The sequence below is a fragment of the Cynocephalus volans genome, chromosome 16 (assembly GCF_027409185.1).
Source record: "Cynocephalus volans isolate mCynVol1 chromosome 16, mCynVol1.pri, whole genome shotgun sequence".
NCBI lineage: Eukaryota > Metazoa > Chordata > Mammalia > Dermoptera > Cynocephalidae > Cynocephalus > Cynocephalus volans.
Genome location: NC_084475.1, coordinates 46,462,464 through 46,477,233, shown reverse-complemented (window position 1 = coordinate 46,477,233; position 14,770 = coordinate 46,462,464). Strand labels below are relative to the sequence as shown.

Below are 14,770 nucleotides of genomic sequence, written 5' to 3'. Positions count from 1 at the left end.
CTTGAAAGCAGTAGTGACCCCTGAAGTGAGAGACAATGAAGGCTGGCCCTGAGGGCAGCCTGTGTGTGCTGGCTGATTCGATTACAACAGTTTTGTTAATATTGCCCTGTATTCTGGAGGGATCCGTTCTCTCCCTTCTACTTTGATCAATAGGCCACCGCGTTGTATGCCTCATTGGTTAAATTTGGAAAACCATTTTGAGTGTTTGTGGAAGGAAATTTTTCCTTTTGCAAATGACATTACAGTCCCACTCTAGCATGGGGATTTTCTTCCTGAGGTTAAATATCATTTGGCAAAGCCTGAGCATTTGTCTAGAAGCATATATGTTGGGGCGAGCAGGTCTGCATGAAGTTGGCGGGTATTCAGACTTAAAACATTAATCGAGATTAGCACCTGCCTGGTGCAGAGCAGGTGCTAGAAAATGGTGTTTGAATGAATGAATGAATAAAATAATATTCCTAGACTATAGTAATAAATGTTGAATCCTGGATGTACGGCTGTGATATGGTCAGAAATTCCTAGAAGTCAGTGTAAGTAGGAGAGGCATTTCCTGTGCCATAGAGGCAATTTCTGAGAAATGTAGGTGTTTGATAGAGACCAAGCCACAGCTATCTGACTCCAGAGGGTTGTTCATTTTCTTGGAAGGGTTTGTGAGATGTGCATTGGATGAATGTTGGAAAGCCATGCTTGTGTTTGTTGTTACTTCCTCCAAATTTCTGGTCATTATGTTGGTCACAGGTGAAATCTACAACAGTCATGCCCTGGACTCTGCATGCAAAGTGCTCTGTGTAGACACTGAATTATAAGTTTCTACTATGTTGTCATCTCACCAGAAGTAAGGTTTTCCTACACTTCTCATCCCATTTGTTAGAAAATAGAGGCAAGTAAAGGGCCTTGTTTTACAGAGGTGATTTCTTAAACCCTGCAAAGATACTGTTCAGTATACTTTCCAAATTCAGACTTTCAATTGAACCCTCAAGCCCTCCCTTTCTTATTCTCGTGAGGTCCCCATAAAGGACCCCTTCCTGTTTCAGTGCCATTCACCAGCTGTACAGTGGAGGGAAAATGTGTGGATGTTTGTTTGATTGTTGGCCAGTCAACACTTGACCCCAGCACAGCCGGAGGGCACGTTCCTCAGCCTTCGGCCCTGTACCAGACACCTTGTATATCCCCCTCTCATCCTCTTCACCACCTACTCCTACTGGCTGTTACTGTGGCAGGCAGCTGCCCCAGGCATAGCTTGGGAACACCTCTCCCCAACTGCACTAGTACCTCCAGCTTTCTGCCCTGAGGCTTCTCTGATGCCTTGGTGTTGCGCACCTGTGAGAACCTTTGGCCCCTCTGGTGCATGTACTTACTTGGAAGTGTGAGAGAGTTAACACCCTGGGGCAACCCTTGACCGATGGGGAACAGGAGTTGGTGGATACATGTTCCTTTATGTCCCTGTCCTAGTAACTGAGCCCCAAGATGATTCCATTGGCATTTTGATGGTATTCATTTTTGTTCACTCAGTAAACAAATATGAATTGATGCTGTTGGAGATACCGGTCACCAAGGATGTCTTGTTCCCTAGAATATCCCAGGACCTAGCTCAGTGTCTGCCACCCGGTTGGTTCTCCCTAAACATTTGTGGAATAATTGGCTGCCAAGAAAATAATGAGAAGAGGACAACTCTGCAGAGAGAGAAAACATATTAGAATAAGTAGAGAAAGGTAGAGGACATTACAGGCAAAAGCACAGCAGTATAAATTGTTGTGATAGATTTGAGGTGTCGTCAGTTGTCTGGTTTGGCTACAGCTTAGGGTGCATTGTGGGATCACTAATGAGATAGTTTGTTAAAGTTCTTCGAACACTGTTCGGTGCTTTATGCCAGTTTGTCTCTTAGTATTTTGGTAAACTTGACATATAAAGTTCTGTTCCCCTCACTAAGTTGCAACCTCCTCAAGGACAGGGACCCACATATGATAGAGTAGCTAGCACGTCATAGGCACTTGGCAAATGTTAAATTTAGAAAATAGTGGTTGTTGGATGGATGGATGGATGGATGGATGGACAGATGGGCAGTTAGATGGATGGATAGACAGATGATGGATAGATGAATGATGGATGATTGGTTTTGGCTGTTAAATGGGATAAAGGAGAGACTCTAAACCTAACTTTCAGTGAATGGCAGGCTACAAACAATGCCAAGTTTCCCAGCCTATTTCATTGCAGCTAATGTCAAATGTAGCTGTATAGACCTGGAAGCAGCACACTTTCTGTTGAACCATAAAGGAGAGCACACACCAAGTTTCCCTGTTACCCATTGGTCTGCAAATAGCAGGGGCAGTGCTTCCCTTGCAATAAACATTTGTATGTACATACAAACGTACCTCCAGGGGAAATAAATGATGGGTGCATTCAGTAACTGAAAATAAATAGGAGATCTCACATTTCTACACTAAGACAGGAAAACAAAGTTAGCTGTGTTTTCACAGTGTCTCTGTGACCTCTTATTATTCCATTAGATTTCAGAATAGTATATAAAACACCAAGCTCCACGCTGATAAACACCAGTATTGAAACTATTGCCACAGTCAATCCAACCAGGCTTCTCCCCTGGGTAAAATTATTATTTGGAGTACAAGCAGAACTGTGGTTCCTGGAGCTAGCTGAGCATAAATGATGGTGGTGATTCATAAGGTGACTCTAGCGAGTTTGCAAATGTGCAACTTTTACGGAGGCTGACGCACCCAGCACAAGCTCGGCACTGCCTCACTGCCTCTTTAGGACTTGGAGGACTGTGGGGATGCAGGCTTCTGAGGATAAGTTAACCTGACGAATGCTGATTTCCCAGAAATAAACTCTTCAAGTCAGATCACACCCCTGTCAGTAGCTTTTTGAGCGGGAAGATGGTAATTCTGCCTCTTTACATGTTCCTCTAAGTACTTGAACTCTTGTTCCATTGGATTAGGCTTTTGGGGGCTGGGACATCTGGGGTATTAATTCTATCCTGGGGAGTTTAGGGAAAAGTCATACTTGTCTAAAAATACAACTCCCTGAACTTTTAAACCCTCAAATCATTTTGATAACGTGGCTCCACTTTTAAAATCCTGAACCTGATTTTTTAAAAAAAATCCATTTATGCTTTGATATCAGTAGAGTAAGTACAAAAAGAGCAGAAATGGGTATAGATCTCAATATAGCTTTGTACAGAAAAGGAAGTTAAAGGGAGTCACAATCATGATGCTGGTGTGATTACAGCATAGTGAGATGGCTGCTGAGTGGGTGCCAGACTCCAAGAGAGCCTCTGATAGACTCAGAAAGTGACAAGCCCTGGTTCCTTCTGGAAATCACACCAATCAGCCGATTTAAATGGGCACATATTCAAGTTTGAGGTCACACACAGTTCTCCAAGTCTAGGCTGCCCTATGAATGGGGCTCCACCTCACCCTCTGTGTTGTAATAAGCAACAGTGGGGGATTGAGGGGTGATGATCGGATCATCCCAGAGCTGCAATTGGTCCCTTTTCATATTTTGTGGTGTTGGGAGAGGAGTTCTTTTTGATGAAGACCCAGGATTCATCACACCATCGGGAAAGGCTGGGGTCAGCTAGACTCTTAAGTTAAAAGGGTGTAGGCTCCTACATTGGTGCTAGGGTTGGGGGAGTTCCATTCTCATGATGCTGACTTAGCAGCCACACAGAGAGATCCGGCCTGACCCACAGGGGCCCTTGGCAGCAGTGAGAAGAGGAAGAAGGCCTGTGCTGTGCCCTTCTCGGTCAGCTGACTGAATATTCTGTTACCTGCCTCTCCTCCCCGTGACTGAAAAGCACTAACCCAGAGACCTTCACACCGATGCAAACAGCACAAGACTGACCAAGTAGACAGTGTGCAGATAGGGAAGTGGCAGGGTCAGGCGGCACTGGACGTCCGCCTGGAGGGAACCCACCATGAGCTCCTGAGGTGACAGTAAAGGCACATTAGCCGCTGCTGAGGACCCCGTCCCACCATGGAAACAAAATTTGTGCATATCCAAGAAGGGGAGAACTGCTCCGTGAAAACCACCCAGAGAAAAACAAACAAGCCCTTGACATATGTTTGCTGTCAGTCTTGGGTATTTAAAAGACGGGGGCTTCCTTGGGCCACAGTCTCACGCTTGTTCTCCCTTGATTGCAGCTTCCATTTTCTCCAGCAATCACTCAAGCCGAAGTGGAACAGCTGCTGGGGCCGTGCCACCCCCACATCCTGCCAGTCACCCTTCTCCGGGACATAATGTACAGGGGAGCCCCCACAACCCCTCCTCCCAGTTACCTCCGCTCACAGCTGTGGATGCGGGCGCCGAGAGGTAAGGCCATCTGTCTCTCTCTCCTAATAGGTGTCGCCGCCAAGCCTCCCTCCACCGAGAAGTGCTTTGACAGTTGCCGAATTTTATTAATAATCTGTAGGTGGGTTGAGTTACCCAAAGGTGACATTTTAAAAGTACATACACAAAGCACGTGGACCACATATCTCATTATCTGCTTTATTTTTCTACGGGAAAACAAACGAAATGATGTTGGCAGTAGCCAATTGAAGTGTCAGATGCTGGGAAAATGCATCCAAATTTCTGCCTTTCCCACCTTTCCTCAGTTTGTTTCAGGGACTCAGTTTTAAGGTAATGTGAGTGCAAATTGAAACACTTTCCAGATGGAAGATAGTGCCCTCGTCACGTGGATCAGGAGGGTGAGCTTGGGAGCAGAGCATAAAAAGGTACAGGACTTTATATGGGTGGCCAGAAAGGGGCTGTTCATTGAATATTTTATCATCTTCATAAAGGGTTTCTGGGAGAAAATTTGTAAATGACTATGATCTTCATGATGTTTTTACTTCTGAATTTGGCATTGGCTCCAGAGGCCTTTTGGGGCCTTTCTCATACTTCTGCTCCCCAGTCTCATGTGTGCTTTTATGGACCACACACCAAAAACAGGAGACTGCATCTCTTGCCTCCCCATCTCCTGCCCCTTTTTGGAGCAGGCACCAGTGAACTTCTCTTGCCCAGTAGCAGGTGTGTGGCTGCACCAGTACAGGCAGATTTGGAAGGAGGTTGGACACTTCAGTTCCTCTCTCTGAACTGCCCAACCTTCCAGAGATGTGGAGACCATGCCCACACTTCTTGTCACCCCTCTCCACTTGTCATCTCACTTGAGTTGACCTACCTAGGGGTTACTCCCAGACATGCACAGGGGAAAAAAGTTTTTGTGGGGACCCCTTTGCAATCTTGGAGTAATAGGTTTTTGGTGAACAAAATAATGGGTTGAATAGGTAGGTAGTAGGAATAAACGTTTTGAATCTTGGATTTTACCAGCATCTGCAGTTCCATCATTATCGGCCTGGTCTATGAATTTGTTAATATGTGTTTTTAAGTCCAATAAACCACACTTTTTATGGTTTATGCTTACCTTCCTGTTTATTAATATGTTCTTTTGTTTAATGAACATCTGTTGAGTACCTGCCATCTGTCAGACATTGTGCTGGGTGCTGGGGATAGGAAGATTATTAAAACATGCTTCTGCCCCCAGAGGTTTTATTGGTGAGGACAGACATGTGAACAAAGTATTATAGGGCTGTTTGGATAAATGATATAATAGAGATGCCACAGGAGCCTAAAGAAGATGTTCCTAACCCTGCCTCAGGGAAGGAGGGAAAGAAAGACCAAGGCTTTTCCAAATGAAAAATGGGGAACAGCATCCCAGACAGCAAGAACGTTCACAAGATGTGAGCAAGGGAGAGGACACACCTCAAGGCAGGTCTCGGTGGCTCAGGACAGCAGCCTCTGGGGTGTACATGGCTCATGAAGTCACAGAATAGTGTGCTGGCTCATGGGAAACCACGTATTTTATGCTAATAAATTTGCTCCTTATCCTACTGGAAGGGAAGAACCATCATGGGCTCTGTATTAGGAGAGAGACACACTCAGATTGACATTACAGAAAATGAACTCAGGTGACAAGATGGTTGGAGTAATGAGGCTGGAAGGAGGGGGCCATTGCAGGAGACCTTGTGAGCAAGACGATGACTTGAAGTAAGGATGGAGAATTTGTTCAGGAGCTATTATTTAGGAGGAAGGATCACCAATTATGACTTTATATGTGGAATAAAGAGAAGGAGCCAAGGTTTATTCCTGAGTTTCACCCCTAGAAACCAAGATGGAAAGTTGTGCCCTTAATAGAAATTGAAAATACAAGAAAAGTGTGGAAGTGTGGAGGAAAAGAGGGTGTTTGGGTGGAGTGGAGGAGGGGAGGAGAAGGAACAATCAATTGACTTTAGGAGTTTGAGTTGCAGGTGGTTGTAAAAGATCCGTGTGAATGTGGATGATGGGCAATTAGAAATATTAATCAGAAGATGTCATACGTACTTTGAAGTTTTACGTATGCGGTAAGGTGTGAACAAACCATTAGCCTCCTCCCACAGGATCTGTCTGCAGAGCGGTGTGCGTGATACCTGTCCGTTAAGTTCCCGGACACTGGAGACAGGAAATCTCTCCTTCCAGTATCTGATATATTCCTATAGGTTGAGATGAGCTTATTCTTTTGAGCATTTTATGTAGCTTCCAGTTGGGTTTTAAATGATATTAGCCGTGGGCTTTTCATCATCTTATTTCATTCCACCTGGGTGAGAATCATAGTCCACAAGGCAGTGAAGCTCAGAAGGATCGATTGGAACCCCCGCTTCACTGCGTCTCCTTATCAATAGTCATGACCACCCTTAACAAGACTCTAAGAGAAAAGCAATCATTGTGTCTCCTTTTTGTACACAGGCTTTAAAAGAATACATGTAGAAAAATATTTCATTCATCATTGGAGTGAAAAACAACCACCAGCACCACCACCCAAACACCTGATGTGTGTATCCCAGCTAGGACAGTAGCTAAAGGTTTGGCTGTGGCCAAAGTTCCTTGCTGCTCCTGCTGCTTGGGGTTCATTTGTTTGGTTTTTAGCATTTTGTTTCATGATGCTTTATTTTTTTAATTCCCTCTTTGGAAATGTTGTAACATATAAAAAATTTCAAGACAGTGCAATTAACATCCATACACTCTGCACCCATATTCACCCATTGTTAATATTCTGCCACTTTTTCTTTCTCTCCTCTGCTGTGGCCCCCTTACTTAGGTGGTTCTTTATCTGTTTATCTGTTGTTTCTGAACCTTTTGAGAGATAGTTGCAGATATCATTGAGCTTTGCCCCTAATTACTTCAGTGGAGATATCCTAAGGAGAACATTTTTTTACATAGACCCAGTATAATAATCACATTCAGGAAATTTAATATTGATATGGTACTATTATCTAACAGTCAATAAATATTTAAATTTCCCAAATTTTGTGAAAAATGCCCTTTATAACTAGAGTTTTGGGTTTTTTTCTTTCCTTTTTATGATTCAGGGATCTAATAAGGATCACACAATCCATTTTATTCTCAATTCTTTTTAGTCTCCTTGAGTCTGATAAAGTTACCCAGATTTGTTATTATTATCAATATCCTTATTGTTCGGAAAATATAGGAAAATGGTCAGGGCCCCTGAGGTGTTCAGAATCTTGCCAAGCATTTGCTGTGAATAGGTTGTGTGTGGAGTTAGTGTACCTGCGCGGCTCCCTGATTTGGCTGGCGTTTTACTGCCTCAGGCGGCCACTGCAGCAGGAGCAGACATGCTTTCCAACCTAGGGCTTGCTCACAGACCTGCATGTAAGGGGTCTGGTGACCCAGCCTGATGTGTGAGGGGCCTGGGGACCCAGCCTAGAGTGTGAAGGGTTTGTGACCCAGTCTAGACAACGGGCTTGAAGGGTCTGTGAGCTCCAGATCCAGCCCTAGCTCGACAACTGGTGTAGTCATGTAGCTGGACAATTGGCCCAGTGGGGGCAGGATTACCGGCATGTAAAAGAGCCTGACAACTGGCATGGTCGTGTAGCTTTACAATTATTATTATTGTTTTGCAGGATACTGACAGTTCTTGAAGAACTTGGGACATTTATTTTGCACACTGTTCCACGGTTTAGATTTGTCTAATTGTTTCCTCAACAGATTCATTGTAAACATTTTTGGCAGAAATACCACCCAGGCAATGTGGTATTCCATAGCTTCTTTGACTTAGTTTGCACTTCCTGGGGAATTAGGATGAAATGAACCAAAGCAGGTAAACTGCCTAGCATGTTACATGGCATGAAGAGGCATTCGGTAGCTGTGCATACTAATATAAAGACAGGTGACCTTGGCAGAGCTGAGTGATTCGAGTTTAGAAGTCAGAGGATGTTGTTAAATGATCATAGTGGTTGATAACATAAATAATCGTGGAAGAGGAAACGGAGAGGAGGAAGAAGGTGCTGGTACTTTATAGGGATGAGTGAATGAAGTGGGCGTTCGCACTTCTGCAGTTTTGCCGAGGGCTGTGTTCTTCGCACAGGATGTGTGCCCCGTCTCTGTGCCAGCCCAACTGGAGTGGGCAAGTGTGATGTGTGGTAGGTTATCTCTTCCGATCGGGTTTGGAGAGGAGGATGACATGAAACAGCCCTGAGCTATTCACTGTGTTTGCATTAGTGTCCAGCATAAAAACACTGAGAGGAAATATGCTTACCTTCCGCTTTTGGTTTATGTATCTTTGCCTCTGTTTGCCTAGGAAATCCCCCAGTAAAAACTCCAGCAGTTTTCTTAACGGAAATAGGTTTATCACACTTCGTGATTTTTAGTGGGAAACTGGCATCTTTTCCTGCTTTGAGGGCATTGATTCATCATTTACTTAGCTTTAACTTGTTAATAAAATGGGCTGAGTCACTGTCAGAAGTCAGGAAAGGTCCACCGCATCTGCCCAGTTAGCATAGTTAGCATCAGCTTCTTTGATCCTTACCATCATAAAATAAAATAAATGCAAGTTCTCTCAATTTGATGAGGTTCCATTTTTATTTTGAAATATTGTCTGAATGACACATCATCTCAGTGATTTAAACAGTACCACAGCACATCACCTAATGTTGATTTAAACTTGTTATGGGAAGTGGTGTTGTACTATGTTGTGCTGAATGAGCCAGTAGTATTTTATGTTTATGACAGTGGCTTCCCCTAAGAGGAACTCGGCATCTTTGGAAATGTTAATTCACTGGGTTTCATAGTATGTCTGTTGGACCAGAGAAAACAAAAATATTATTGGGAGTTCCTTTTTGAAATGGAGATATCTTACAGTCCCAAGAATAAGTCCACTGGATTTATGTCACTCATCTTGTGCAAGAGAATGTCGCTGCCCCTCTTTGTTCTGAAAGAAGGCCACCAACAGGGTGTGCTCTGTAGTGTGACAGAGCTTGTGGAGACTTGTGGATTGACCACAGTGGAGTGACTTATAAAGGAATTCCTATGAGCCCCACTTCTGAGCCAGGGAAGACTGAAAAGAAAGAAAGGATGTGGTCACTTCGGGGAGTATTCAATCTTGTACATAAATCAACAGCAGAAAATGTTAGGAATAATTGCTTTTGAGAATGTAGTCACAGCACCAGTACCAAATAAGGAATGCCAATTTCTTGAGTCCCTGGGAAGCCTACGGTTTTGCACTCATAATGTGGCCTTGCTAGAACTTTAGGCACTTTGATATATGTGTGGTCTTTCTTTGCCTTTCAGTGACCAGGACTAACTTTCACAGGTATCATTTTCTAATTCATCAGTGGGAAAGTAGTGTTGCTTGCCTGGCTGCTAAGGGGTCAAAGATAACAATCATTTTTGATTTAATGGCATTGTAATTCTGTAAGATTCCTCAGTTCTAGTCAAACTAGGATGCTTACTGGCTGCTGACTTAGTTTGCTTGTTTCTGCATCTTATTTCAGGCTTTACCTCTATCCAAATACTGCCCTTTTTTTCCTGTCCTTGACCAAATGTCACCCAGCCTTTGGAGCTCAGCTTGATTCTCCACCCTCTGCCTCTCACAGCTCACAGAGACAAATCCCCCTGTTGAATCCCTTGGTTCTAATGATCTGTTTCATGCATTTACCATTTACCAGATATCACCTTGCTTGCTAACTGGATTATCAGCTTTCGGAGAACAGGAACCTTAAGTTTTCCTTGTAACCTCCACAGTGATTTATACTGAGTTACCCAGTGGTAGGTGCTGAGGAAGATTTGACAAGGGAAAAAGACCAATGAGAGGAATGCCTAGGAAACAAGAGGTCATTGTCAGCTCCAGGTGGGAGGTTCTCATAAAGGAATTGTCCTCTTGATTTATTGGTCAGAAGGACAGTGGCCCTAATTCTCGAAGTTCTCACCATCTCATGTAACCTGCATGCTTTGATACAGTACCTAGTTACTCTAATACATACATTCAAGCACACACACACATGCACACACACACACACACATATTGCTAGGAGTCTCTTGTCATCAGCCATTGCTGGGTCCCCTACATGGCTTTCTTTGGTCTTGAATACTAGAGGCCTGATACTCACGTACTCTCTTATTTGCATGTGTAGCATCTGAACATCTCAAAACTAGTCCTGCTGCTTTGGTGTTCTTTCCTCTCCAGGACTTTCTGAGCAATCAGGGACCTTGCTGTCTCCACCCATTCAGCTTTTTCATAGCCTTACACATATACATGGACACACACACCACCCACATAATCTTTCCTCTGTCCTTTTAATCTCCTAATTTATGTGTACTAATCATAAGCATCATATAATATATTAAAGCTTATCAAAATCTATCTCAGCCTTAGGGGTTCGTTCATTGAGCCTTTCACTTAGCTGGTATCTGTGTGCCGGGTGATATGCTGGACACTGAGGAAAGGGTGGTAAACAAGACTAGCAAGAGCCCTACCCTCTGGGAATATCTAGTCTAATTGGAGATAACCAAGTCAAAAATCACTTAGAGTATCATGAAGGGGTGACACAGGGGCTGTGGAGGCGTACAGAAAGGGCATGTAACCCAAAATCGGGGAGGAAGGAATAGAGGAAGAAACGTCTTTCTGAGAGCTAAAGGTCAGCAGGCATCGAGGCTGTGTGCACGGGTCGTGGATAAGCGCCAAGAGGACAGAAAAGCGAGGGTGGAGCTTAGTGTGTGAGTGACGGGTAACCTCAGCCACCCTCAGGAGTTTGAGCTTTACCTTGAGGACAAGAATTGGTGTGTTAGGACAATAATGATACCGTGGTGACTGGCATACATTCCAAATGCCTCCCTAGCCTGTTGTTCACCCACAGAGTTCAGTTTGCATTCAGTGCCTGGCAGGAGAAGAAGTGACCAGGAGGGAAAAGCAGTTCATCTGGTCCTCATGCACCAGAGCTGCCATCTTCTGTCCCTCCGAGGCCAGGAGGCAGCACAGTGGGCATTGTGTTATTCTCCTTTCTAGCACTATTTGAAAAGACAGTTTTGTCCCTTGCAATCCCAAGCTTGTATTTTCTATAGTCGTGACCTACCGGGCCTTTGAAGAGTCGCTCAGTGTCCAAAAAAAAAAAAAAAAAAAAATTGCCTCCATGTTAGAGACAAAGGGACAAACATCTGGAAATTGGAGCTCTAATATCGGTAGTAACTTGGCCTCACTTGTGTCTATTATGTCAGAGAAGGCTTGGATATGACTAAGAGTTGCCCACATGGCTGTGTGTTCTCATACAGCTGCACTTACCCAGGGAGCACTGCTCTGAGGGGCTCCTTGACAGGGATCACAGACACTTTCCCAGGTGTAGAAACCACCTAACTTAGACTGCAACTGAATAAACACAGGTAATAAGTAAAGTTTGTCAATCTTGATCACTGGAATAATCGAGAAAAGCCATAGCTGAAACACAAATACAAGCCTCAGATAGTTTATCAGCCTGCCTGTCAGCATCCGCACCATCCGCTGGTAGAGTGTCACTAGGGGCTCACCTCGTGTCACTTGATCATGAGCATCAGCCTTTCTCTTTGAGCTCCAGCACTTCCTATTCAGAAATCAAACTGTCATCCTTATTTAGTATCCCATGAGGGAGTCAATTTCTTTCCAGAAAAGTGACATCCACAGACATTCAAGATTAAAAGAGGTGGGGTCCAAAATTCACTCCCTCCCCAGACATATGTACATACAGACAGACACACACCCTCCTTGAGAATTATTGAGTGTAATAAAACTTGTTCCTGATGTCAATTCTGTGAACAATGAAGAGTCAGGAAATTCCTATACCCTAGACTTAAAGATGGAGGTTAGAGCTTTGACTGTTAGGTTAGAAAAGGTTGGTGGCCTTTTGTTTGTTTGTTTCCTCAAATCTGTGGAAAGTTTCTGGTACTTCTCAATGTTAATTCCAGGGCAGAATGCCTTCTTCCCCCACCCCCCATCTTTAAACTTCTTCCATATTTAGGATCCATGACCACGGCCACAATAATGTCTTAAATATGCTTCTCTAACTTACTCCTGACGGTCACACACACACTTATTGGGAAATTGGTGATATTGGTTACTTCCTGCTCACCAGCCTAGTGATCATGAATGGCTCCACTGGAAAAGTAAGGTAAAACAAAAGAAAACACTGCTCAGCTGGCTCCCCTTGTCTTCTCTGATCTGTCTCTGATTTGGATGTCCATGTGGTGTGCAAAACTTTTATGAACATACTTTTCAGAGTCTAGAAGGCTTCTTGATAATGGAGAAAAATCAAGAGTTAAGTCTACATGGCTATCTTCAATTTACTGTTAAAAACGTAAAAATCCAAGGAATCAACTTTGCTTCCTTCCTTTTCCACTCTCCCATCTAATTTATCTCTAGGTCCTGTTAGATCTACCTTCACAATACACTTCAAGCCAAATCAGGTCTGTTCCTCTCCCCTCGTTCAAGCCATCATCCCCACCCATTTCAAGCGTAGTAGCCTCTTGCCTGGTCTCTCTGTGTCCAGTCTTGCCTGCCCACAATCTTCCACCCTCACCCCACCAGCACACACAAGGCCTTCACTCCACACCACAAGAGCTACCCTTTAAAATGTAAATTGAATTATCTCCTGCTCACTCCCCTCCCTCCATCATACTTGAAATAAAATCCAAACTCCTTTTTGCAGTGTACATGGCCCTCTATGATCTGGCCTCAACCAAATTTATCTACCATTGTTGTTTTTTAATCTGCTCCAGCCACAGTGGCTTTCTTACTATTCCTAGAAATACCAACACATATTGCCCCCCGGCCTTTGCACTTGCTGTGCCTGAAACCTGAAAGGGACTGTCACCAGAATATCACATGACCGTGACTTCCTTTATGGTGTCTGCTCAAATGCTACCTCTTCAGAGAGGTCTTTCTTGACCAGTCTGTCTGAAATTTCACTTCTCCAGCTTCACTCCATTCCTTAATTCTGCTGTTTTCTTCATCAATTTATTCCTCCCTGAAATTACACTATCGTTTACTGACTTGCATACATTCCACGGCAACAGAAGCTCCCTGAGAGCAAAAAGCATGTCAAGTTGACAGCTACCTTGTTCATGACCCTGACTCCCATGTGCTTCTACAGGGAACCCTGGGAATTTTGTGGAATGAATGAATGTGAGTGGAAGAGAGAAATATGACTACGATGGCTTTGTTATTCCTGGGAAAGGTAACAGTGACCTTGAGCATGGGATCATTGATCGTCCACTGCCACATTCTGCTCTGGGTCACTTCATGGGAGGCAGGAGATGTGTATGCAAGCCTCACAGTGCACTCTGCCAAGCTAACAGAGTGACTTGTGGTTCCAATATTCGTACCCAACAGATTATTTTCCACATTTTTTAAATTTTGAAATGCACTGTTCTCCACTTTAGATTAGTTACATCATGCACCAAAAAACAAGTATTAGGATGTCCGTAAAAGGAACTATTTATTTTTAAGTGCCAAGGAAGTCATTTGAAAGCCTCATCAGCCATTTTAATTTTGTTCTTCTATTCCAGACAGATCTACCTCATGTTAAGCCCAGGATGATGTGTTTTTAGTCCCCTGGGATTTTCAGTCAGGAAAGTGAGTCATGACAGTAACAGGGAAGGCTTGGGGTAAAAATGAATTCCTTTTCTTGCAACTTCTACTCTAGTGTGTCAGCAGGAAGCAGCAGTGGAGTTCAAGCTAAGCCATGGCATTATCCCCACGTTTCAGTGTGTTTTCTTCATATGCTTTCTTTGAAACAGCACATTCTATGGAGTCAAAATTTTCAAAGCAAAAGCCCATAAGCTGTTCTGGCCTGAGTCAAGACATCCACATGTTCCAAAGTTCCTGCTCTGACATAGACCAGGCTGTTCAAAGGAAAGCCTCTGCTTAATTTTTTTAATAGTATGATCTAGAAAGCATAATGGCCTTTCCTCCTCCTAACTGGGGACTGTCAGGAGACTTGGCTGCTGAGAGACCATCTTTCTGCAAGTGAAGGACTGTTTATTAATGGTGAGGAGATGACTGAGGTGAGCAGAAATCAAGAGGCAAAGTTCTCTGGATGAGTCTTTTTGCTTCCATTTCTGAGAAATAGTCTTTGGTTGCTTTCCTGTTTAGTTGCAATGAGAAAAAAATTCTCTGTTTTAGTCATCCTTCTCCTCAGAGTAAATGATTAGGATCATTCCCTTGAATAGATATTCTCCCCTCAGAAACAGAAAATGTGCAAATATAATATCTAACTGGACATTTGCACAAATTGGGCAAGTGCATCATCTACTTGGGTGCAAGAATCTGCATCAAGATGGGAGCCAGGTCTATGCAGCCAGTGTGCTCAACAGAGTAGTTCTTCGCCGGCAGTACTTATCTTTGCTTAGTACTGGATGAGGGGCTAGAGACACACACTGGTAGCAAACATCCAAGGATTTATGCTCTTTCCATCTA

General features: G+C 43.7%; 1 protein-coding gene across 4 annotated transcripts in view; it reads left to right on the top strand.

Annotated features, from left to right (window-relative positions):
* The window catches only part of GLIS3 (GLIS family zinc finger 3), a 450,792-nt gene that overhangs the window by 396,055 nt on the left and 39,967 nt on the right, over window positions 1-14,770 (top strand). For all 4 annotated transcript variants that reach the window (XM_063081158.1, XM_063081159.1, XM_063081160.1 and 1 more), the window contains one exon: window positions 4,158-4,326. In XM_063081158.1, the coding sequence (XP_062937228.1) occupies window positions 4,158-4,326 (169 nt within the window). The remainder of the gene's footprint in view (window positions 1-4,157; window positions 4,327-14,770) is intronic.